The 23,909-nt window shown below is 41.8% G+C and overlaps 1 protein-coding gene across 21 annotated transcripts in view; it reads right to left on the bottom strand.

The window, feature by feature from the left end:
- The window catches only part of AFDN (afadin, adherens junction formation factor), a 386,193-nt gene that overhangs the window by 126,364 nt on the left and 235,920 nt on the right, over positions 1-23,909 (bottom strand). For all 21 annotated transcript variants that reach the window (XM_073627519.1, XM_073627513.1, XM_073627512.1 and 18 more), the window contains 2 exons: positions 7,099-7,160; positions 858-1,063 (listed from right to left, as the gene is read on the bottom strand). In XM_073627519.1, the coding sequence (XP_073483620.1) occupies positions 858-1,063; positions 7,099-7,160 (268 nt within the window). The remainder of the gene's footprint in view (positions 1-857; positions 1,064-7,098; positions 7,161-23,909) is intronic.

The raw sequence follows: 23,909 nt of genomic DNA, 5'->3' as shown, positions 1-23,909 counted from the left end.
GCTTTAAAGTGGTATTAAACCCAAAAATGTAATATATTGCAGCTTACCAATCATTAGAAGTGGTGGCTGTATTTCAGCACTATTTTTATTTTATTTTTTATTAAAAATAATAATAATAATAATAATAATATTATTATTATAATTTTAAGCTTTTTTTCCCCCTCCGTTTTCACCTGTGATCAAGCCAGTAACACACCTCCTTTATAGTGTCTAATCTCTAGAGGGAGGAGCAACATAGACACCTTTAGGGCTGCAGCATTGTCAGTCTAGAGGGAGGGGAGTGTTAGATGTACTAGCAGATTTAGATACACTAAAGTTGAAGCCAAACTCCAACTCACAATTTTTAAGCAGCAAGCCCTTTGTTCCTTAGGGGATAAAGGTTTTACATAAAAAAATGCAAGTATCCCTGTCAGCGATCAATGGTTTGTCTCAACCTTCTAACTGCTACATCTGCAGGATAGCTTGTTTATTTGAAAAACAACAGACTCAGTGGCTGGATCACAAGGTGAAGATAAAAGAAAAGAAAGCCTAAAAAAGAAAACTAATGCAACCATCATATGTAAGAATTGGTAAGCTGCAGTGTAATAAACGTTTGCTTTTGAGTTTAATACCACTTTAATGATTACAGGAGTGTCTCGTCCACCCCTCCCCTTCCAGCTTTGTATAGTTCTGTATATATTCAATTTTTAAAATGAGAAGTCGCGGGGGTACCCAGTCTCATGAGGATAACCCTGTATTAAATGTTTATTTTAATTTTAAATAAAGCCTACTATGTTGCACTCTGTATGAGGAGCCCATGAAAGACTTTATGAATAGTTTCTTCTTACTCTTTACTTTAAAATATACTAGAAGCTCACCTGTATTACACCTTCCATCATGCCCACCATCTTGTTCACAATGGCAATTACTTTGTGAGTTCGCTCAGTAGGACTGATGTCTGCTCTGTACTGACTGGACAATACATACCGGCAGGTCATATACAACACATAGGTAGGAGACAGTTTGAAGTGCACAGTGGAACTATTTGTATAATTGATGACAGCAGACAGGAAGGAGTCTTCCGCTGTAATGACACAGGAATTAAAAAAACACAAATTCTATTACTTACTCCACTGGGTAATTAACATTTCAATATACAACACAGGGTTTGCTAAAACCCAAACAAGTAATCAGATGTTACATGTATTTTGTACTTTACCTCCTCATTTCCTCACATACCTCTTAGGCCCCATTCACACATACGGACCGTTCAGGTCCACCTGTTAGTTTTTCAGGTGGACCTGAACGGACGCTCCATTCATCTCTATGGAGCGACAGATCCGCTCCGATCCACTAAATACAGACGGATGGAAACCCTATTTTCCATCTGTCTGGCAGATTAGATGAAAAAGGACAGGCGGATCCATTTTCATCCGATCCCCCATATAGAAGAGCGGAGCTCTGACAGGTCTGTCTTTGCACAGTGAGCGGAGACGGACCTGTCATCCGCCGGCTCAGCAGGGATCAACGGAGCGATCCCCGCTGATCAAACGGAGTCCGTGAAAACAGACATACAAGTGTGAAAGCGCTCTTAAGCATCTCATCGATTACTCAATTTTCTTTCCTTTCAACACGGTCGGAAGGAAAGATAAATGCCCAATGCCTCTAGCAGGGCTGTTGTAGTCTGTCAGCAGGGGGGAGGAAACCTTCCTGGCCGGCAGAATACAGTGATTACTACTAGTATGCTTGACCCATGTACAGTGGGGACGGAAAGTATTCAGACCCCCTTACATTTTTCACTCATATTGCAGCCATTTGCTAAAATTATTTAAGTTCATTTTTTTCCCTCAATAATGTACACACAGTACCCCTTATTGACAGAAAAACACAAAATTGTTGACATTTTTGCAGATTTATTAAAAAAGAAAAACTGAAATATCACATGGTCCTAAGTATTCAGACCCTTTGCTCAGTATTTAGTAGAAGCACCCTTTTGATCTAATACAGCCTTGAGTCTTTTTGGGAAAGATGCAACAAGTTTTTCACACCTGGATTTGGGGATCCTCTGCCATTCCTCCTTACAGATCCCCTCCAGTTCTGTCAGGTTGGATGGTAAACGTTGGTGGACAGCCATTTTTAGGTCTCTCCAGAGATGCTCAATTGGGTTTAAGTCAGGGCTCTGGCTGGGCCATTCAAGAACAATCACGGAGTTGTTGTGAAGCCACTGCTTCTTTATTTTAGCTGTGTGCTTAGGGTCAGTGTCTCGTTGGAAGGTAAACCTTCGGCCCAGTCTGAGGTCCTGTAAAGGTTTTCTGAGCCTTTAAATGGTCTCTTGTCTGTTTCAGTAGGTTACACAATCATGGGGAAAACTGCTGTCTTGACAGTTGTCCAGGAGACAGTCATTGACACCCTCCACATAAGTCATAAAAGGTCATTGTCTTGTGGGAAGGTAAACCTTCGGCCCAGTCTGAGGTCCTGAGCACTCTGGAGAAGGTTTTTGTCCAGGATATCCCTGTACTTGGCCGCATTCATCTTTCCCTCGATTGCAACCAGTCGTCCTGTCCCTGCAGCTGAAAAACACTCCCACAGTATGATGCTGCCACCACCATGCTTCACTGTTGGGACTGTATAGGACAGATGATGAGCAGTGCCTGGTTTTCTCCACACATACTGCTTAGAATTAAGGCCAAAAGTTCTCATCAGACCAAAGTAACTTATTTCTCACCATCTTGGAGTCCTTCAGGTGTTTCTTAGCAAACTCCATGCGGGCTTGCATGCGTCTTGCACTGAGGAGAGGCCTCCGTCGGGCCACTCTGCCATAAGGCCCCAACTGGTGGAGGGCTGCAGTGATGGTTGACTTTCTACAACTTTCTCCCATATCCCGACTGCATCTCTGGAGCTCAGCCACAGTGATCTTTGGATTCTTCTTTACCTTTCTCACCAAGGCTCTTCTCTCCAGATAGCTCAGTTTGGCCGGATGGCCAGCTCTAGGAAGGGTTCTGGTCACCCCAAATGTCTTCCATTTAAGGATTATGGAGGCCACTGTGCCCTTAGGAACCTTAAGTGCAGCAGAATTTTTTTGTAACCTTGGCCAGATCTGTGCCTTGCCACAATTCTGTCACTGAGCTCTTCAGGCAGGTCCTTTGACCTCATGATTCTCATTTGCTCTGACATGCACTGTGAGCTGTAAGTTCTTATATAGACAGGTGTGTGGCTTTCCTAATCAAGTCCAATCAGTATAATCAAACACAGCTGGACTCAAATGAAGGTGTAGAACCATCTCAAGGATGATCAGAAGAAATGGACAGCACCTGAGTTAAATATACGAGTGTCACAGCAAAGGGTCTGAATACTTAGGGCCATGTGATATTTCAGTTTTTCTTTTTTAACCACTTCCCTACCTGGCCATAGTAAAATAACATCCACAGATGGGATCTCCCATCCTGGGTGGACGTCATATGACGGCCTGGGCTTCCCGGCCGTCTAGGGGCGCACGCGCACCGCCGGGGGCGCGTGCACGCACCCGCCGCATTGCTCGGGACCCGGTGCATGTGCCTGGCGGCCGCAATGTCCGCCGGGCACCCACAATTGCCCGTTAACCGGGCCGGACCGTGGATCTGTGTGTGTAAACACACAGATCCACGTCCTGTCAGTTGAGAGGAGACCGATCTGTGTTCCCAGTACAGAGGAACACTGATCTGTCTCCTCCCCTTGTGCGTCCCCTCCCCCTACAGTTAGAATCACTCCCCTAGGAAACATTTAACCCCTCGTCTCCCCCTAGTGGTTAACCCCTTCCCTGCCTGTCACATTTATACAGTAATCAATGCAATTTTATAGCACTGATCGCTGTATAAATGTGAATGGTCCCAAAAACTGTGTCAAAAGTGTCCGATGTGTCCGCCATAATGTCGCAGTCATGAAAAAAAAAAAATCGCGATCGCTGCTATTACTAGTAAAAAAAATAATTTTTTAAAAAAAATACCATAAATCTATCCTGTATTTTGTAGACGCTATAAATTTTGCGCAAACCAATCAATATACGCTTATTGCGATTTTTTTACCAAAAATATGTAGAAGAATACGTATCGGCCGAAACTAAAAAAAAAAAAAAAAAAAAAAAAAAAAATTTTTTTCCTCAAATTGGGATATTTATTATAGCAAAAAGTAAAAAATACTGTGTTTTTTTCAAAGAGGTGCGGCAAATACCACCAAAAGAAAGCTCTATTTGTGGGGAAAAAAGGACGTCAATTTTGTTTGGGTACAACATCGCAAGACCGCGCAATTGTCGTTTAAAGTGCGACAGCGCTGAAAACTAAAAATTGGTCTGGGAAGGAAGGGGGTGAAAATGCCCTGTATTGAACCAGTTAATAAATCTGCAAAAAAATGTCAACAATTCTGTGTTTTTCTGTCAATATGGGGTGCTGTGTGTACATTAATGAGGAAAAAAATGAACTTAAATGATTTTAGCAAATGGCTGCAATATAACAAAGTGAAAAATTTAAGGGGGTCTAAATACTTTCCGTCCCCACTGTATGGCTGGCTTTACTCTATTGTACAAGCAAAATTCTGTACAACTTTCTTGCTACCATACATAACTATTACCCCCCTAATCCACACTGGATATAACTGGACAATCGAAATATGGCCGGTTCAGCAGGGACTGTTCACCATCCCTGCTAGTCAATTGTTTGTCTTAATTTGAAAGGACATGCTGGAAAATGTTTCTTACTCAGCTGCTACAGCCAATTGTCCTGGTAGGGATTCTTTCATCCATCCAGTTTGTGTGGATGGAGGAAGACACTAGGGCCTCATGGACACAGGACAATATAAAAATGCCAGTAATGTTCTCTGGAAGCCACTTCTCCAGGATAAATTCTGTGGCAACTTTGTCTCTACAGTCCACACTACATTCTCTGCTGGCTATGCCACTAGCTCCCACCTCAATATCTGTAGTAGCTTTTCACTGCACTATAGGCCAATCATGCTCAATGATGTTCCCACTATTCTATACCCCAATTTCTTTCCAGAAATACCATCTGCAACATTCATCCCTCCATTTTCTCCGGTCCCCTGTGCTTTGTATGGTCTTTTGCTTGTCACCTCTTATGCATTGCTTTCTTTGGTATGTTTTCTCCTAACACTGTTCCAACAGTTGTTTCCTGGCTGCCACAATAGAAACTGACTATAAAATACTACATGGCATTTCATAAATACGGGTCATGCATGTGCCAAGTCTTACTTCTTCCCACTAAGCCCAATACTTATGGCTAGATTTCAGCCATTATCAAATGACTTGTACAAACAGCACCACCACCTCTACAAATCAAAAGATATGGTGGGGTTGATTTACTTAAACTGGAGTGTGCAAAACTTCTTTTCCTGTGCTTATTCATTCAACTTTACCTTACTGTAGCCACAATCTCATTTCTCTCCACCACTCAGAACCACTCCCAATATACCATAATTTGATCTTGCCTAATCTCCTCTGTGCCCAGTCTACTATCAGATAGTGCTGGACCCCCCCCCCCCCCTCTCCCCCTATCCACATACATCTTCTTTGTGCTCTATTTTCTAACCTTCATCCATGATCAAACACTTTCTGCCTTTTCACACACCCCCCTCCCCCCAGTACAGAAAGTACTGTAAAAAGAAAAAAAAAAAAAAAAAAACGAAAGTTTTTCTAATTTGAATGATCATACAATTTAATGTAGAGTTTTTTTCACTGGCACTGCTGTTGTACTGATCCATTTCAAACTTTTCCTCACTCTAAACTGGTGGCAAAAAATACACAGTGGGTGTCAAAATTGCTGCAGATGAAAGCCAATGGAAATTTCCACAATTACCATGTATTATGGCCAGTACTTGTTTATAATTGATGCAAATGTCCTCTGCTTTCCAGTTCACATTTTACTTTTATTTTTTTTTTTTATCACAGAGCTTTTAAAAAATGGATGTGATAAGCATTGCAAAAAAATAGTCAATTTCGCTTGCACTGCCTGGCATTTTTTCTTTTTTTTTTTTTTAAACAGGATCTTTTAACATATCAAATCGTCAAAAACAATAAAAATGCACATGCATAAATCCTGTTACAAACCTCTAACCAAACAGTGGATCAAAAAATATAGGTAGGAAAACCTCAGCATTTCCTGTGAAAGCTGGGCATTCTCCCGACACCTAAAAAGTCTTACTTGTGGTCAAAGATGATACCCATCACCCTTTGTGCAAACACAAGCCAAACTCAAACTTTACAGGAAAAGCTGAAATATAGACAGCTGCCTACTCTCTGCATTTACCAATCATTTGAACATGTGGTCTATCACTGAAAGGAGCCTTTCTATATTATTTTTTTCATCAGATGTGCATGTTACTTGTTTTGCTCTGTGACAGACATTTTGAAGAAGGCATACTTTATTTTATCTAAAGTATATATGTCAGCGTGGCCATTGAGGCTCTATCACAGAATGTGCTTGAAAATATCCATAGACATTGCCAGTAATTTCCTTAATATGAAAAAAAATGATGAGTCATTTATTGCTTGTGTGCTACTATCATTGTTGGCTAGCCCATAAGTTAAAATGGTTAGTGGGACCTGGTTTGTTTGGGACAGTAAAATGCCACCCATCTACAGAACCAAAAGCACACATAGGTAACTAAATTTACAAGACTTCCGCACCACAGCAAAATAAAGAAAATAAAGCAAACAATCATAACTGTCTGACAGGACTAAGGAGAATATTTAACTTTTTTTAAATGAATGCCAGAACACAACACAAATAGGCTACCCCCCCCCCCAAATAAAAGGACCTACAGAACTATTGGTTGAAGTAGATGGACTTGCATTTTTTTCAACCAGACTATGTAGCTATGTAAGAAATGTTGTATTGCAATGATTACTCCCCTAACCAACAAAGGGTTTTGTCATAAGAAGTGACCCTGGGCTACCTGCGCAGTTATACTATTGATCAAATACATACATCAATATCATGATCATCCAATGTTTACAACAGCTTTTTGCTTAATACATTTCTGAAAAATTAAATGTATGCATTGCAAAAAACTCAGTTATGACAAAACCAACCCATGCCATCTCTCTGGGAATGAACTGAATAATCTACTCACAGTTTTCTCTAAACTCGATGCTTGCAGGTAACACATGCTCAGGTCCATGAGCATCCTGAGGTCTAAGAAATAAGAACATGTGATTAAAAATAAAAAATAAAAGTACGTAATGAAGAAGTCCAAATCTGCAGTGCACTGACAGATCTTTTAAGGGAAAAACAATTGAAATGGACGTGAACCACGGAAAAGTAAATTTTTAAGAATTTATGAACAGATCGCATCTAATGAGTTACTTGAGGTTTCATACTTGTGCAACGTGTACGGGAGTTACCTGCATATATTATTAATACAACACACATACAATACACTGCAGCTGCCATCTCAGGAGCTCAAGTAACGGTAAAAAAAAACACATGGTAAAGCTCAGACATTGAAGAAGAAACACTTTGTTGTAATATACAGAACACTCGGGTTCGAAAAGAAATATAAACGCTGCATAGGCTTTTTTGTAAATAAAGCCATAGAACAACTAAAACCAGCCATACATGGATCAAAATTCAGCTGTTTCAGCAGGAGCTAGTTGAATTATGATCCATGTATTGACAGGGAGGTTGCCCAGAAGTCGGTCTACCGACTGACTTCTGTACAACCACCCACCCTTTCGGATTTTCTCCGCTCGATCAGTGCTGCAATCTATAGCCTGCAATGCTGATCAGTGTATTCTGATGGCGTATTCATTCTCCCCACTGTCATAATACAATAGCTAAGCAGGGAGGATTTGTTCAAACTGCTGGTTGAACGAAGAAAAAACAAACTCATCTATGGGCTGCCTAAGAATTCTGAGCAACTCAAAGAAAATGAAAAATAATATACTCAAATTCACATTTTAAAACATCTGGACAAATTAAAGTAATGTGGCAGCAGAAGTCAATATATGTAACATGCAAGGAAAATAACTTGAATAATAAATGTCTAGATTTATTATCCTATAAATCCTTTTACTTAGTCTTCTAATGAAGGGGCACTTCTTTTATTTTTTTTTTTATCATGAACCAAGTTTCTAAGATAAATAATTCTAAGAAAAAAAGGTTATTAATTTATGGATTTGTGCAGAAACTCATAAATAACTAAAAATCTGCGGAACTGGTGGAGAACTATGTAAAGTGTTTTATTTAGAAATTGGTGGAAAGTCCATTATTAGCAACAAGACAGTAAGAATACCAAAATCTCCTGTACAATTTTGAGATACAGTTGAAGATTATTTTACCAAACTTAAAGTGGTTGTAAACCCTTACATGTACCCAGTGAAGTGACTATTGAGTTATACACACACAAATCCTCCTATATAAGTTGTAGCTGTGTATCAGCAGCCATTTCTTCCTTAGATCGCTCTGAAAACAACAGGAAAGGATTTCAAAGGATTACTTCTAAGATCAGCATCAGGGGGCAGGGCTCTAAAGTCTTCACGCAGCCAACAGTTCTGGAAAAGAGATTAAATCTCCAAATCCAGAAAGGTTTCTTCACAGTAAGAGCTGTGAAAAGGTAGAACAGACTACCTCAAGAGCTGGTTCTGGTTTATAGTGTTTTAAAAAAAAGGCCAAGATTATTTCTTAAATGTACATAATATAACTGGATACTAACATTTACAAGTAAAGTTGATGCAGGAAATAGTAGATTGCCTCTTAGGGAATGAGGAAGGAATTTTTTCCCCTGCTAAAGCAAATTGGCTCATGCTTTGCTGTGTTTTTTTGCCTTCCTCAGGATCAACTGTAGATAAAGGATTGTATACATTTTTTTTTCTTTTCCTTTTATTGGTTGAACCAGATGGACTGGTGTCTTTTTTCAACCAGACTAAGTGTTTAACTATGTAGCTCTGAGCCCTGCATGAAGGAGAGAGACACGCTTCCCTTCACACAGTAGAACAAGCACAGCTGTGAATAACAGTCACAGGCTGAGCGCTGCAGCTCCCTCACCACCGTTTAATCTCTGTGTCAGAAAAGGTTGCCAGAACTGAGTCATGCTGATAACAGGCAGCAGAGAGAAATGACACTAAAGAGATTTACAACCACTTTTAGGCTGGGTTCACACTGCTGCAGTGCGAATTTAGCGCGATTTTGATCCGATTGCGTTGCGAATTTGCATTGCAAATTCTTTGTGTGTTCTTTGATTCTACTGCAAATTTTGCAATCTATGGAGCTGAATTCGCATTGCACACGGATCAAACTTGGACAGGACCCTTTTTTTACGCAGGTTAAATTCGCAAAGCATTGATGTGAACAGCACTCATGGAAAACAATGTTATTAAAATGACTTGCGAATTTGAGCGATCGCAGCGGCTCAAATTCGCAATAAAATTCGCAGCAGTGTGAACCTAGCCTAAAAGTACAAAGCTTATTTGCCTGTACTTCTCCTGTGGATCATTCATTCTGCACTCCTGTGACCCGTTTTCAGCAGATAGCCGTCACAAAGCTGGTCCAGGCTGGGGAAAGATCATGATCATATGGACCTGGACAGACTTCTGGCTCAGCCTCTCAGCTAGCTGCCGAGAGCATGGGCCAGCAGCTCTTGAGCCCCTCTAGTGAGCGCTGGGGGGGGGGGCAATGCAGACAGCGGTGACCGACAGTCACCAGCTCTCTGTTTACAGCTTGAGCACTCGGTTCTCAGCCTTGATGCTGCATTTAAAACTAGGCAAGTATGAGTGTTTAAAAAAAAAAAAATCCAAAACTTCTCTTTCAAGTCCCAGCACATTTAACCTACATAAATCCCCTTGAGTTCCTGGGCTTTTTTCAGGTTTTAGGCATGTGAGGGTTACTTTGCAATCAACCGAGGAAATCTTACTATTGTTTTCTGAAGATAGACTATACTTTCTTTTGATACCATACTTTAAATAATATACTTTATTTTTGCTGATTTCGACCACATAAAAATGTAAAAGAGTAGGCACGGTGTTTTTTTGTTTTTTAGTTTGTCTGGACTCAAAGAATATGAGATTTAGCTGTTCCACGTTACAGGTCAAATATATGGAGTAGAAACGAAGGTGAACATATTAGAATTTATGACGTTTTTTTTCCTCACACTTGACATAACAGCAAAACTCCCTATTTTTAAAAATATATTGAAAGACTCAAAAAATAAACCATTTTAACAGAAAACTGTCTGAATTGTTAGACTGAATGTTTTGAACATTTGTAATAATTCGTTTTATATTAGGGTTTTGAAATTAAAAGCAAAAAAAAAAACTAACTGCTGTTTTAACTCTTAACTCTTTCCAAAATGAAAAGAAAAAAGTTTTTAATAGAATTTAGCATAGCTGTAAGTATAATAGCAGGGCATTAACAGGATGCGAACATGCACATGCCTGCTACTGCAATTGTTTTACCACTTCCAGCCTGGAGGGCGTACATGGAGGTCCTCCCATTTCAGTGGTATCGATCTTTTCAGCCAGGGATTCCCTGCTCCGTAAGAACAATCATAGTGGCAGTTCAGCCGCTTGATTGTTCTTACAGGCGGCGGGAGGGGAGGTGCTTTTACTGGCTCGCCCGTGCGATCGGTGGGCAGGAGAAGGAATCCAATGGCACCAGAAGTTGCCCATAGAAAATTCAGAGGAACGGATGGTCCCCGGTCATCCCTATGACTCTGAGGCCCGGGCGCGACGTCACGCCCAGCCTGGCAGTTGTAAATACTGCCATGTACTCGGCTGGAAAGGCGAGATTGTCCTGTTTTTGATTTTTTGCTTTTTTTTATCTCAGGCTTTCCAGCCTGGAGGAGAGATGTAGGGTCTTATTGATTCCAGATCTCTCCATAAAGAGGACCAGTAGGGCACTATTCCTATTACAAGGGATGTTTACATTCCTTGTAATAGGAATAAAAGAGATAAAAAAAAAAAAAAAAGTGAAAGTGTAAAAACAACCGCCATTTTATTCGGTATAGGGTCTCTGGTAAAAAAAAAAAAAAAAAAAAAAAAAAAAAAAAAAAAAAAAAAAAAAAAACATATATAATGGTCAGGGGTTCTAAATAATTTTCTTGCAAAAAAAAAAAATTGTGTTTTACAAGTAGGAGCGAAATGCCAGAATGGGAAGTGGTTAAAATTAAAATGCAGGCTGTGCTGTTTAGAGTAGAAATGATCTGGACAGCCATTTAAACCGTTAGACCACTGCTACAGTGCGGCATGTTGTCTTCCCCATCAAGAGCCTCCACAATGGTTCCCAGGCTCCCCTGGCTTGCTCAAGACCCCAAAAGAAAGACAGCTTTGGCATAGCGAGCGAGAGAACCCAGAAAAGCATAACTTTTCAGTCCCCCTGTGATAGCAATAAAGTTCAGTACAAAATCAGTGTTTACAAAACGAAACTACAAGAAGATTAAAAAAAAAAAAAAAAAAAAGAAAAGAAAAGAAAAAAAAAAGGGAAAAGAAAAGCTTCAGTCCTGGTGCACCCATGTACATAAATTCTGAATACTCATAATATTAGGTATCAACGTGCTCGCGGGAGTAATAGGAAAATTTTTAAGGCCACCATTTGGGGTTAATCTGATGAGCTGTAAAAGTTTTAAAGTGTTGACTATTGGTATTTATGGGTATTAGAGTTTGTCACGGTCTAACGGCACCCACAATTTTGAGGCCTGACATATTGGGCATCTTTTTACTCAATATAGTCTCTTCTTATTTTTAATGGAAAATTAAAAGATTACATTGTGTTACTTGGCGCTAAAATTAATTATAAGTCCATTTTTTTACTGAAAATATGCATTTGATAAACCGATGTGCAAATATCAAGCAACGTAAATTGGAACTACAAGCATTTTATTGTTTAGGCCCTCTGCTTTTAGAAAGTATAGAATAGTTTAGTGATTTTAGTCAGTAAAGCATATTTTAGCATTTGTGTGAAGAATTGGTCCTTCAGCAAAAGGGTTAAGAGGCCAACACTAATCCTGATCAGTCTACTGTGAGCAATATAGGGAGGGAGCTGATGCCCTCTAGTGTTTGGAAAAGTTTGCGACTAGTGAAGCATGCAGCCCCAACAAATCACACACAACCGAATTTGTCTGACCCAACAGAAAATCTGTTTTTAAACAGAGCTGCTCATTATTTAACATATCTGCAGTAAATATAATAAAATATTATATTTAAAAACAATTAAAAAATATATGTGAAATATATTGGAGATGAAAGGCTGACACCTAAAATCTCGGGTGTAACAACAACTATGAATATAAGTTTATAGTATTATCCTTTTTTATAGCGCCAACATACCAATAGGTTGTACACATGAAATAATAGGAGCACTAAATAATCCAAACATAAAAGGGGTGTATTTATAACAAAATAAAGTGCAAATGGGAGCAAAATCTAATTTTATTTGGCTATTTTCTCTCCAGGTTGAATGTGTGAAATCAGGAACATACAGTATATTGCATTATGGGCACTAGATCTAACTGATGATCATAAGAAAAAAAAATTACTTTACCAAGATCATCAGCTTCATCTAGTGGTCATATTTTCCTAAGTCATACATTCAACACAGAACAAATGTACATGCAATTTCACAAGGCAAATAGGCTCTGCAAAGGTTTGTAAAAATACACCACAAAGAGTCACATAATCCACGGAAAAAAATAAGAATCGTGTCTCAGTTTGAAATCTAAGTGGTGGGGAAACAATAGATACGATAGGTAAAGAAGAAAGCAGTAGCTGGAGGTGATGGGTGTTGGTTACTAGATAGTGAATGACAAGGGTAGATAATAAAATACTGTACATATGCAATTTTCAAAAGGAGGCTTGTGGGGCGTTTTAAACATTTAAAATTTTTGAGACAAGTCAAAAAGCCAATTCAAATTAAGCATCTAGTTAAGCCTGGTATATAACAAGTGTTTTCCATTCAACCCAGTGGTTTGAATGAAAAAAAAAAACTGTCAACTCTGGTCGGAGCCACTGTACTAACGGTCCGATGTTAGTACATCAATCTCCCTGCTGAGCTGTTGTGTTCTGACAGGCCGACAGTACCTCCGCCCTAACACTCTGATCAACACTCTCTGCCATTGATGAGAGCACTGATTGGGAGCCGGTCAGCTGCTGGTTTTCCAGCATGCTCATCTGACAGAAGCCAGCCAAACAGCAGCCTGCCATATATACAGGCCAAAATGTTGGACGGTTTTTATTGAACCTCCCAATGTCGCCCGGCATTGAATGCCAGGCACCGCATACTAGCACATTATGGAACACTTCCCTTAAAACGAAGCCCTCCAGCGGTGCCCTGTCACCACTGCAGAGGCTTACATCTTCACGTGGTCTTCCTTCCGGGTTTGGGGACACTGGGCGCCTGACTTGCCGAGGCGAGATGAGGTCTCGGCCACAGCACACCAATGAAGGAACGGCACGGGTATGCCGTTCCTTCAGGGCGCATGCGCCGATGACATCACCTGCTGCTGCTCGCAAGAATATCTCCTAAACAGTGCACATTTAGGAGATTTTCATTTTACCTACAGGTAAGCTTTATTATAAGCTTACCTGTTAGGTACAAATAACATTCCAGCGTTTACTACCACATCAAAGGGTTGTTTAATTTTTTCGGTCATTTAGGAGTCTAAAACCAATAAGACCATGTACAACTTCTACTGCTGTGCAGTGTGAAAGGTCGGTGTATTCAACAGTCAGAAATACTGCAAACATTAAGATCCTAAATATTATTTTGTATATAGAAGAATATCAAGAGGAAATCTTACATACGGGGACACTAGTTCTGATAATTCTGGTGACCACCAGGGACTTCCCCAACTAAGGCCTCGTTCAGCTATGGGTATTATAATGTAAACCCGTGTTTGCCCGCATAGGATACACAGTTGTTCCGCGCATCCCTGTGCAAGCAGTCACATTAACCACTTGCTGACCGCCTCACGCAGATATACTGTGGCAGAATGGCACAGGCAGAGTAACGTATGGGTAAGTTACTCCTCTCCCGCGGTGCCCGAGGAGGTCGGCATCATTGCAGGAGCAATCCGTGCTGAGGGGGAGGCCACATATTCATGGCCACCCCCTCGCGATCGCTCCTGACGAATGAAAAGCTTCCTCTGCTTCTGTAATGTAAACAGAAGTAGAGGAACTGATGTCATCTCACCTCGTGTCGGTCTTTTCATTCCGGTGCCCGAGGAGAGAAGACATCAAGTAAGTCTGCACCCACACTACACTAACAGTAGAACACGTAGGCACACAAATCACCCCCCAATCACCCCCCCTGCATCCCCTGTCACAGTGACACCAATAGCAGTTTTTTTTTTTTTTTTTTTACTGATTACTGCATTGGTGTCATTTGTGACTGTTATAAGTAGTAGGGCAGTTAGTGGTAGGCCCCTTTAGGTCTAGGGTACCCCCTTAACACCCCCTAATAAAGGTTTAACTCCTTGATCACCCCCTCCAGTTAATGCCTTCTTCACTTGTCGCCAGTGTCACTAAGCAATCTTTTTTCTGATCGCCGTATTAGTGTCACAGGTGACGTATTTAGGTTCACCGTCAGCTTTTTTTAAACGTCAGGTACCCCCATATACTACCTAATAAAGGTTTTGACCCCCTGATTGCCCCCTAGTTAACCCTTTCACCAGTGATCACCATATAAGTGTAAAGGGTGACGCTGGTTAGTTTGTTTTTTATACCCGCCGTTCATTACCCAATAAAGGTTTAACCCCCTGATCACCCAGCGGGTGATATCAGTTAAGTTTTAGGGTCTGCGTCGCCCCAGGCAGCGTCAGGTTAGTGCCAGTACCGCTAACACGCACGCAGCATACACCTCCCTTAGTGGTATAGTATCTGAACGGATCAATATTTGATCTGATCAGATCTATACTAGCATACCCAGCAGTTTAGGGTTCCCAAAAACGCAGTGTTAGCGGGATCAGCCAAGATACCTGCTAGCACCTGAGTTTTGCCCCTCCGTCCAGCCCAGCCCACCCAAGTGCAGTATCGATCGATCACTGTCACTTACAAAACACTAACACACATAACTGCAGCGTTCGCAGAGTCAGGCCTGATCCCTGCGATCGCTAACAGTTTTTTTTAGTAGCATTTGTTACAGTTGCTGACAGCCTAGGAGCTTTTTTACCTGTGAGTCTCACTACTGTACCAGTAAATTTAGAGCCCAAAATGGAAAAATCGAAGGTACAATAGTAAAGAGGCCTACACATTTCTGAGCATGAAAGACAGTGAAGAGGAAGTCACTCATCTGTCAGATTCAGGCTCAGAATACGAACCTGTAGACAGCAGCGGCTCCATGACAGATAGCTCTGACAACGGAGTTGTGGTCCCTGCCAAAGTCAAGCGTACCAGACCCCAATCTTCTTCTGTTGAGGTGCAAGAACTCGTATGGAGCAGAGAAGTACTAGCGCCGCTATTTCTTCTGGTGAACTGACAAGCACCAGCACCAGTCGTACATCCAGCACTGCAGTAACACTTGGTGACGTGGCGAGTCCCATAAGTGCAGTTCAAGCTGGTGAGGTGGCAAGCACAAGTAGTGTCCCGCTGCCACCAAGAAGACAAATACAAGCCCATCAAGCCCATAGTGCCCTTCTTGCTGCATTTGCCAATCCTAATTGGGAACCCACCACTTCTGCAGCACCCGTACTTCCCCCATTCACTGGCCAACCCGGCATTCAGGTGGAAACAGTTGATTTTATGTCACTTGATTTTTATTCACTGTTTTTCACCTTAGATCCCTATAGATCTATTGTGGACCAAAGCAATTTGTATGCTGGTCAATACATCACCGCTAATCCCCAGTCCTCCCTTGCCAGAGATTGGAAACCAATTACGGTTTCCGAATTTAAGATCTTTCTGGGCCTATCCCTCGACATGGGCATAGCTAAAATGAGTACGTTGCGGTCATATTGGTCCACTGACCCAATTTACCATATGCCCGTGTTCTCTGCCTCCATGGCCAGGGCACGATACGAGCAGATCTTGCGGTTCATGCATTTCAACAACAATGAACTGTCGTCCTCGTGGAGACCCTGGACACGATCGGCTCTACAAAATTCTGCCCCTCGTAAACCACTTCAACCATTTTGCAGACTTGTTTACTCCCCATCAAGTTGTCTGCGTTGATGAGTCCCTGATTAAGTTTTCTGGCCGCTTGTCATTCAAACAGTATCTTCCCAGCAATTGTGCCAGATACGGGGTCAAGATGTATAAGCTCTGTGACAGGGCCACAGGCTATACATGTAGTTTTATGGTTTACGAGGGAAGAGATAGTCACGTAGAACCGCCGAACTGTCCAGATTACATAGGGAGTGCTGGCAAGATTGTGTGGGACTTGGTGTCATCCTTATTCGGAATGGGGTACCATTTGTATGTGGACAATTATTACACGAGCGTGACACTTTTTAGTCACTTGTTTGATCTTCAGATTGGCGCATGTGACACCGTGCTATCTAATCGCCAGGGCTTACCCCAAAGGCTTGTAGATTCCCGTCTTAGGCTGGAGGAGAGAGCCTGCTGAAAGTGGAATAACTTGCTCGCTGTGAAGTAGAGGGATAATAAGAATGTTTTTGGTCTTTCCTCCTTTCATGCAGACACGACGGTCCAAATTTCTATGGTGACTGGTGTTGTGGAGAAACTCCTCTGTGTCCACGAATATAACCAAAGTATAGGAGGGGTGGACCTCAATGACCAGTTGTTGGCGCCATACCTAGTTGCCCGTAAGGCCAGACGCTGGTATAAAAAAGTGCCTGTATACTTATTTCAATTGGCTTTGCTGAACGCTCATGTGCTATACAGAGCTTCAGGACGGACTGGATCCTTCCTTAAATTCCAGGAAGAGATCGTCAGAGCCCTTTCTGTTTCCAAACGGTGCTCCACCTCACCTTCCCAATCCAAATGCAGTAAGTCGGCTGCACGAGAGGCATTTTCCGCTTGTCCTCCCGAGTACCCCTACCCAACGAGCGCCCCAAAGAAGATGTCGTGTCTGCAGCAAGCGCGGATATAGGCGTGACACCCGCTATTTTTGTCCCTCCTGTCCTGACAATCCTGGTCTTTGCATTGGTGAATGTTTTGAACGCTACCATACACTAGTTGAGTATTAGCGTAGGGGACAGCATTGCACAGACTAAACACACACTTTCACAGGGTCTCTCAAGATGCCATCGCATTTTGAGAGACCTGGAACCGTTACAGTTACAACCGTTACAAAAAAAAAAAAGTGTAAAAAAAAAGTTTTATTGTTATGGCTTTATCATGTTTGATTTTCAGGTATGTAATTTTTTTTTTTTATACTTTACGCTTTACTGTGTTTTATTGTTAACCATTTTTTTTGTTTTCAGGTACGCCATTCAGCTACAGCGTTTGCTCCCACGATACATAAAGCTTTGACTCCAGCGTTGTCGGAGGTGATTTCACCACCACAGTTGAAAAAAAGAGAATGGGGGTAGCTGGGGCGGAGGAGCGATTTGCTCCTAACTTTTGAAGGCGGATGCCCCGATGCTTCGGCATATATATATATTTCAGGTACAGATTGCGTTAAAAATGTTTTTATTTTTTACCATTTTATTTTGTATTTGCTTTGCAGGTATGGTAAGTCTTACTGTTATACTGTAATGTTACTTTGTTTTATTGTTAACCATCATTTGCTTAGCAGGTACGCCATTCAGTTGCAGCACGGATTTATTTATCTTGACAGCAACATCGTTTGCTTCCAAGATACATAAAGCTGTGACTTCAGCTCTGTCAGAGGTGATTTCACCACCACAGTTAAAAACAAAATGGTGCATGTATGCCCATCATTAGAAGTGGGTGGATGAAGGGAGGTATTCTAATGGTGGGCATACCCACCGATCCATCTCTTTTTTTCGTTCAGCCCACAGGCTGCATGAAAAAAAAGATTACAATATATGCCCAACAAGGATCAGCAACGTACTTGCATGTTTCTGGACTTTGAGTGGTTATACCAGAATGATGCCTGCGGGTTTAGGTATCATTCTTTTCAGCCAGTGGTCGGCTTTCACATAAAAGCAATCCTAGCAGCTAATTAGCCTCTAGTCTGCTTTTACAAGCAGTGGGAGGGAATTTCCCTTCCCACCGTCTTCCATGGTTTTCTCTGGCTCTCCTGTCCCAACAGGGAACCTGAGAATGCAGCCGGTGATTCCACCAGCTGACCATTGAGCTGATCAGAGATCAGAACGGCTCCAATCATCTCTATGGCCTAAGAAACCGTAAGCTACGAGCATTTCATGACTTAGATTTTGCCAGATGTAAACAGCGCCATCGGGAAATTGGAAAAGCATTTTATCACACCGATCTTGGTGTGGTCAGATACTTTGAGGGCAGAGAAGAGACCTAGGGTCTAATAGACCAAAATAAAAAAAAAAAAAAAAAAAGGAGTATCTGTCACTACCTATTGCTATCATAGGGGATATTTACATTCCCTGAGATATCAATTAAAAAAAAAATGAAAGGAACAGTTTAAAAATAAGATAAAAAAAAAAGCAAAAAAAAAAAAATTATAAAGCACCCCTGTCCCCCCCCCTGCTCTTGCTCAAACACCTTAGTGGTAACCTGTAAAGGCTTTTAAAAATGTATGTAGTTTGTCGCCACTGCACATTTGTGCGCAATTTTAAAGCATGTCGTGTTTGGTATCCATGTACTCGGCATAAGATCATTTTGGAAAGTAGACACCCCAAGCTATTTACTGAGAGGCATGTCGAGTCCGTGGAATATTTTATATTTTGACACAAGTTTGCGGGGAAAAAAATGTGCTCATTTGGGGGGGGGGGGGGGTGCCATCTTGGCATTTTATGGCCTTCAAAACTGTGATAGGCAGTGAGGAGTGAAATCAAAAATGTACGCCCTTAGAAATCCTGAAGGTGGTGTTTGGTTTTCGGGGCCCCGTACGCGGCTAGGCTCCCAAAAAGTCCCACACATGTGGTATCCCCGTACTCAGGGAAGTAGCAAAATGTATTTTGGGGTGCAATTCCACATATAACCATGGCATGTGTGAGGGATATATCATTTAGTGACAACTTTTTGAAAAATCTTTTTTTTTGTGTCATTATTCGATCACTTGGGACAAAAAAAATTAAATATTCAATGGGCTCAACATGCCTCTCAGCAATTTCCTTGGGGTGTCTACTTTGCAAAATGGGGTCATTTGGGGGGAGGGGGCTTTGTACTGCTCTGCCATTTTAGCACCTCAAGAAATGAGAGGCAGTCAAACTAAAAGCCGTGTAAATTCCAGAAAATGTACCCTAGCTTGTAGACGCTATAACTTTTGCGCAAACCAATAATTATATGCTTATTGACATTTTTTTTTACCAAAGACATGTGGCTGAATACATTTTGGCCTAAATGTTTGACTAAAATTGAGTTTATTGGATTTTTCTTATAACAAAAAGTAGAAAACACCAAATACCATCAAAAGAAAGCTCTATTTGTTTGAAAAGAAAAGGACGCAAATTTCGTTTGGGTACAACATTGCATGACTGCCCAATTACCAGTTAAAGCAGCGCAGTGCCAAATTGTAAAAAGCCCTCTGGTCTTTAGGCAGCCAAAAGGTCTGGAGCTTAAGTGGTTAATGTAAATTGCGATGCAGTGGCTGCACTGACATAGCTACTTTTCCCAATTTGACATCTGTGTGGGCAGGTGAGGAGCCTTGAACACAGCAGCTGTCAAAACATGATAGGGGCCTGTGAACAGGGATGTCAATGAGGCCTGAAGGGTATTTTACCCTTGCTTCTAGTTCTGGTACCACACGCAGATGTTTTTACACTATTTTGATTTTCATGATCTCAGATTTAAACCCTTCCCCACTATACTGTAGTGAGCCCATAGGAAGTGAAGAAAAAATTTAAAACAAGAAAACTGGTAGCAATAAAAACTGACAGACTAACTCTTCCCCACTAAATCCAAAATTAAATAAACATTTTGGCTGGAGTTTAATATACAGGCTCTAAGATGCTTATCAAGGATATACAGGTCTGAGGTATTCTGTAACAATGAAATAGGAGATTTGGATCTGCCTTGATAGCTGTATATACATTATTTAGAAACTAGAGCAGTGTACAATGCACAAGTATGAAGAATACTGTATTTATTGGCGTAGAACACTCACTTTTTCACCATGAAAATCGGGTGCAAATAGCGTGTGCGTGTTATACGCCAATACGTTGATTTTAGCTGCCTTGGAGGGGACAGGGAGGGGGATGGGACGAGCGCCGTCAGATTACATACGGTGAGAATCTCCTGTTTACTTGGCGGCCTCTGTAATAGGAAGTCCCGTCTCCTGGCCCGCCACTGGATCACTGTTCTGTCTATCATAGGAGATTCTCACTGTATGTATTCTGTCGGCACTCTTCCCGCCCCCCTCCCTGTTCCCTCTAGGCTGCAGATGGGCATCAATCGGGCTGCATTGATGGCAATGGCGAGGCTGCTGCATTGAAGGCGCTGGCAAGGCTGCTGCATTGAAGGCGCTGGCAAGGCTGCTGCATTGAAGGCGCTGGCAAGGCTGCTGCACTGTTGGCGCTGGCAAGGCTGCACTGATGGCACTTGTGAGGCTGCAGGTGGGCATTAATCAGGCTGCATTGACGGAAATGACCCAAATTTTGCTTCAAAGCTCCTTATTTAAAATGTAAGTTTTTTTCGTGAAACTTCCCTCTTAAAATGAATGCACATATTATACGCCTATGTGTGCTTGTAGTCATTGGTCAGGGCTGTCAAGTGACCAAGATGACCAATGAGGAAGTCAGAAGACAGCAACCTGAGGGACACATAACATTGAAGACATGGAATTTCCCTTATGCTGAATTTTTTCAAATCTTTTAATGAAAACTTAGACTTTAACAAGTGCTCTGTATATTGGGATATAAACTCACCGGTCACTTTATTATGTACACCTTGCTAGTTCCTGGTTGGACCCCTTTTTGCCTTCAGAACTGCCTCATTTCTTTGTGGCATAGCTTAAACAAGGTGTTGGAAACATTCCTCAGAGATTCTGATCCATAATAACACGATAGCATCACGCACATGCTGCAGATTTGTCGGCGGCACATCCATTATGCAAATCTCCCATTCTACTACATTCCAAATATGCTCTATTGGTTTGAGATCTGGTTAGCGTGGAGGCCATTGGCGTACAGTGAACTCATGGTCAAGTTCAAGAAACCAGTTTGAGATGATATGAGCTTTGCGACATGGTGCATTATCCTGCTGGAAGTAACCATCAGAAGATTGGTACACTGTAGTCACAAAGGGATGGACGTGGTCAGCAACAATACTCAGGTAGGCCGTGGCCTTCAAACGATGCTCAATTGGTATTAAGGAGCCCAAAGTGTGCCAAAAGAATATCCCCCACACCATTACACCACCAGCCTGAACTGTTGATGCAGGATGACAGGATGGATCCATGCTTTCATGTTGTTTACACCAAATTCTCATCTAAATGTCGTAGCTAAAACTGACTCATTAGACCAGGCAACATTTTTCCAATTTTCTATTGTCCAATTTTGGTGAGCCTGTGCGAATTGTAGCCTCAGTTTCCTGTTCTTAGCTGACAGGATTCGCACCCATTGTGGTCTTCTGCTGTTGTAGCCCATCTGCTTCAAGGTTCGATGTGTTGTGCGTTCAGAGACGGTATTCTGCATACCTTGGTTGTAACGAGTGGCTGTTTTAGTTATGGTTGCCTTTCTAACATCTTGAACCAGTCTGCCCATTCACCTCTGACATCAACAAGGCATTTTCATCCATACAACAGATGCTCACTGGATATTTTTTCTTTTTTGGACCAGTCTCTGTAAACCCTAGAGATGGTTGTGCATAAAAATCCCAGTAGATCAGCAGTTTTTGAAATACTCAGACCAGCCCTGTCTGGCACCAACAACCATGCCCCGTTCAAAGTCACTTAAATCCCCTCTCTTTCCCATTCTGATGCTCAGTTTGAACCCCATTAAGTATTCTACAACACATCTAGATGCCTAAATGCAATGAGTTGCTGCCATGTGGTTGGCTGATTAGCAATTTGTGTTGCCAAGCAATTGAATAGGTGTACCTGATAAAGTGGTCAGTATGTGTATATTATTATTATACAGAATTTATATAGCACCAACAGACCCTTAACAAGTGCATTTCAAACTTCTATATGTATAACAAGAAAGCTTGGAGACCTCCACTCAAAATTATTGACGATGGTTTAGATTTCAGTGAACAACATTAGAAATCAAATGAATCCCTTTATAGTGATATTTAGTGATAGTGATAACGGTCTGGAACTACAAAAGTTAGACAGCTGAAGTTCTATATCCTGTTAATGTCTCTTCATTTAAGGGACAGATAATGGTATTTTTGTACTTACCGTAAAATCCATTTCTCTCAGTTCGACAGACACAGCGCCTCGACCTTTACAATTGGGTTATATCGCCTCTGCAGGAGTAGGACTAGGCAGAACAAAAAACACATGGCTACGCCCATGGGCTGTCCTCAGTCAATATATAACCCCCTCCCTGCTCTAGGTATTCAGTTTAGTAACAAGCAGTAATAGAAGTATCAAAAACTCCATAGAGGGATGGGTACTGTGTCAGTCGATGAACTCAGAGAAATGGATTTTACGGTGAGTACAAAAATCCCATTTTCTCTTTCGTTGGGAACATTGGGACATCCAAAAGCAGTGCCAAAAAAATGAGGGGTGGGCAAAATAACCCAAGGCTAACCACAAGAGCCCTAACCAGGACACTGAAGCCCCATCTGAAATAAAAAAATGTTTTAAGAAAAAACACCCCTCAAGAGGGAACCCCCCTCTTAAACAGCAGCCTGCAAAACCTTGCGGCCAAAAGAAGCATCCACAGATGCCAAAATATCTACTTTATAGAATTTAGTGAAGGTATGCACTGACGACCAAGTGGCCGCCCAGCAAACCTGTGATATTGACGCTTGATGACGGAAGGCCCAAGAAGTACTAAGCGCCTGAGTAGAAAGCGACATTGAATCGCACAAACCACATCCAAGGTATGTAAAGCAAATTCCTTGGGATGAGCTGACTTGGGACACAAGGACGGTAACACAATGTCCTCATTCAAATGGAAGTCAGAGACAATCTTGGGCAGAAATGACAGACAGGGACGAAGAACCACTTTATCCCTATGGAGTACTAAATAGGGACTACGACCGGATAATGCCGCCAACTCCGAAACCCCGCGGGCCAAGGTAATAGCCACCAGGAATGCCACCTTCTGGGACAGCGTAGGTAAGGGAATCTTCCGAATATTCTTGAATGGAGGTCTCTAGAGAACCGATAGCACCAAGTTTAAATCCCATGGTGGCAAAAGAGACCGTACAGGTGGAGCTACATGCGGGACTCCTTGAATAAAGCTATGAACTAAAGAGTGAGTGGCTAGGGGTCGCTCAAAGAAGACTGCTAAGGCAGACACCTGGCCCTTGAAGGTGTTCAAAGCCAACTTCTGCTCAACACCCTGTTGAAGAAAAGCTAAGATCCAAGCCACAGAAAAGGATCGAGGATGAACACCAATCGACTCACACCAAGAAATGTACGCTTTCCAAGCACGATAGTATATCTTACTAGAAGTCGACTTCCTCGCCTTCACCATAATAGGGATCACTGATCCCGACAGACCTCCATCTCTTAGTACCTTGGCTTTCAATGGCTAGGCCATTAAAACCAGTTACTGTAAAGCAGGATGGAAGCTCAGCCCTCGGTACAACTAGTCCTCTTTTAGAGGTAGCTTCCAAGGGACGTTTACAGCCACCAGAAGACTTTCGCCCCTAGTTCTTCGCAGGCCCCGCAGAAGAGGAAGGTGTTGGCCCTGCAGTGGCACTAGGACGACTGCGGCTTCTACCAGAGGAACTCGTGAGATTGCCACGAGCCTCAGTTACTTCCCACTGAACTGAACCT

Source organism: Aquarana catesbeiana, linkage group LG04 (assembly GCF_042186555.1).
Source record: "Aquarana catesbeiana isolate 2022-GZ linkage group LG04, ASM4218655v1, whole genome shotgun sequence".
NCBI classification, from domain to species: Eukaryota; Metazoa; Chordata; class Amphibia; order Anura; family Ranidae; genus Aquarana; species Aquarana catesbeiana.
This window is presented reverse-complemented; position numbering and strand designations above follow the sequence as displayed.